Genomic DNA, 2,448 nt, shown 5'->3' on the forward strand with positions numbered 1-2,448 from the left:
ACTGCGTGGGGTTCACCTTCCCTGAGACACACACACACACACACAGGACAGTGTGTGACTGATTCCAGCTTCTGGACAGCGTGCAGCGTGAGTGCGTGCGTGTGTGAGCGTGAGCGTGTAAGTGAGTATGTGAGAGAATGTGTGTGTGAGAGAATGTGTGTGTGTGTGTGAGTCCGTGTGTGCGTGTGTGAGTGTAAGAGTGTGTGAGAGAGCGAGTGTGTGTGTGAGAGAGTGTGTGTGTGTGTGGGTGTGTGGGTGAGCTGAGAGAGCGAGTGTGTGTGAGTGTGTGTGTGTGTGTGTGAGCGTGTGTGAGAGAGCGAGTGTGTGTGAGTGTGTGTGTGTGTGAGAGTGAGCATGTGTGTGTGTGTGTGTGTGTGTGTGCGCGTGAGTGAGTTGCGTGCATTGCATTTTTCAGAGGTCGAGGACATCAGGGCCCCAAAAATAGACCAGAAACACGAGTCCAGAGCTAAAGGTCAGAGGTGAACGTCACTCACCGGGCATGATGCTGGAGCCGGGCTCGTTCTCAGGCAGGATCAGCTCTCCGAGACCCGAGCGAGGTCCGGATCCCAGGAAGCGGATGTCGTTGGCGATCTTCATCATGCTGACGGAGATGGTGTTCAGAGCGCCGCTCAGCTCCACCAGTGCATCGTGGGCCGCCAGAGCCTCAAACTTATTAGCCGCTGTGACGAACGGAAGACCTGCGGACGAGGAAGCAGAATAAACACAAACCTGATGCCGTCACTGGACCCGGAGGAAAATACATCGGTATGGAAACACTGATATTTAGACGCTCCATCAATACTTTAATGTATGTAAATGTGAATAGCAAATTTGATTCTGTTCCTCACATCATACGTGACCCTGGAGTAGAGACCTGTGCGGGACGGATTTTTCTTAAAAATATCTTATCTGGGCCCGCTCCCGCCCACGACATTCATATTTTGTCCCGCTCCTGCCCGCATAAAAGTAATCTATATAGATTTTTTTTCAGCACATCAAAGAAATGTACATGAAATGGTTCTGTAACATCTAAGATCCACAACATCCCAGCATCAACACTCCCGATAAAATATTTGTTATTTAGGCTAAGCATCAACATTCACAAACCACTGTTATGCATTGGCTGCTGCGCGCATGGTTTGGAATTATCACTAAAAGCTGACAAATCAGTTCATCGCGATCTCATAAAGCTCTGCTATAACACAATGAACATATGCACAATGAATCTTTCACAGTGTCTACACTTGTGTGTGTTCAAATGAGACGATTCGTGAGCACACAACTTCAGCACTGCGGTGAGTGGATTCTAACGTAGTCACCTCTGATTGGCCACTGCGTTCCAGAAATCAACAGCTGAGTCTGCGATTGGCTACATTGCGCAACCCTTTAAACACGTGTTATAAATAGAAACTCTGCCTAGCTTGCGCGTGTAAATCCTTTTAATGTTATTAGTGTTTCGTTTTGCTTTTGTGCAACACATAAATAACTATTTATATGTTTTAGACATTTTATGTTTAGATCATTTCTATTTTGCGGGACACACACGAGTCTCTTCCCGCTCGCACCCGCACCCGCCCATCAAGAGTTGTCCCGCGCCGCACCGTTGCATTTTTACAACTTTAAATCATCTTTACTAATCAAACATTAAGTTTTAGGTACGGAATTTACTAAATATCTTCATGGAACATGATCTTTACTTAATATCCTAATGATTTTTGGCATAAAAGAGAAATGTATAATTGTGACTCATACAATGTATTGTTGGCTATTGCTACAAATATCCCCCAGCGACTCAACACTGCTTTTGTGCTGCAGGGACACATATGTGTGTGTGTACTGTGTATATATATTATGTATATGCAAATACACACACATACATGTATATATTAAGGAAAACTATGTTATATGTAAAATATTTATATTTATATATAATATAAATTATATACAAGTGTTTACATACCAATACATACAAATATTTTATAAAATATACATATATGTGTGTGTATTTATATATACCGTACATAATAAATATACACAGTACACAAACTTTTACTTTGAATCGATTAATCATGACTAATTGTTTTGCAGCCCTAATTTATATAGCGCTTTTAACTTTTTTTACCTGTGAGCGCAGCCACTTTATCTGCTACTTTCTCAGCGAAGCCGATGCGTGTGTTGAGTCCGGTGCCGACCGCAGTGCCGCCCGCTGCCAGCTCATACACACGAGGCATGGCCGCTTTCACCCGCTCGATGCTGTACTTCACCTGCTGGACGTAACCGCCAAACTCCTGCACACACACACACACACACACACACACACACACTTGACTCAAGTATGAATGTATAGTTGAGTTTGTCATATTAGATGAAGATTGTCCATAAAATTTTTTGCATGTTTTTCTGAATTTTCTCTGGGGAAATCTAGATGCCATAGATCTGCATATTTCC

At 43.4% G+C, this 2,448-nt stretch overlaps 1 protein-coding gene across 1 annotated transcript in view; it reads right to left on the reverse strand.

The window, feature by feature from the left end:
* LOC107595190 (fumarate hydratase, mitochondrial-like) overlaps positions 1–2,448 on the reverse strand; it is a 12,334-nt gene that overhangs the window by 4,385 nt on the left and 5,501 nt on the right. Inside the window, exons 6-8 of the mRNA XM_016285535.1 lie at positions 2,123–2,288; positions 495–698; positions 3–21 (exon numbers count right to left, since the gene is read on the reverse strand). Coding sequence (XP_016141021.1) covers positions 3–21; positions 495–698; positions 2,123–2,288 — 389 coding nt within the window. The remainder of the gene's footprint in view (positions 1–2; positions 22–494; positions 699–2,122; positions 2,289–2,448) is intronic.

This window comes from Sinocyclocheilus grahami, unplaced genomic scaffold, assembly GCF_001515645.1.
Source record: "Sinocyclocheilus grahami isolate Dianchi unplaced genomic scaffold, SAMN03320097.WGS_v1.1 scaffold198.1, whole genome shotgun sequence".
In the NCBI taxonomy this organism is placed as follows: Eukaryota; Metazoa; Chordata; class Actinopteri; order Cypriniformes; family Cyprinidae; genus Sinocyclocheilus; species Sinocyclocheilus grahami.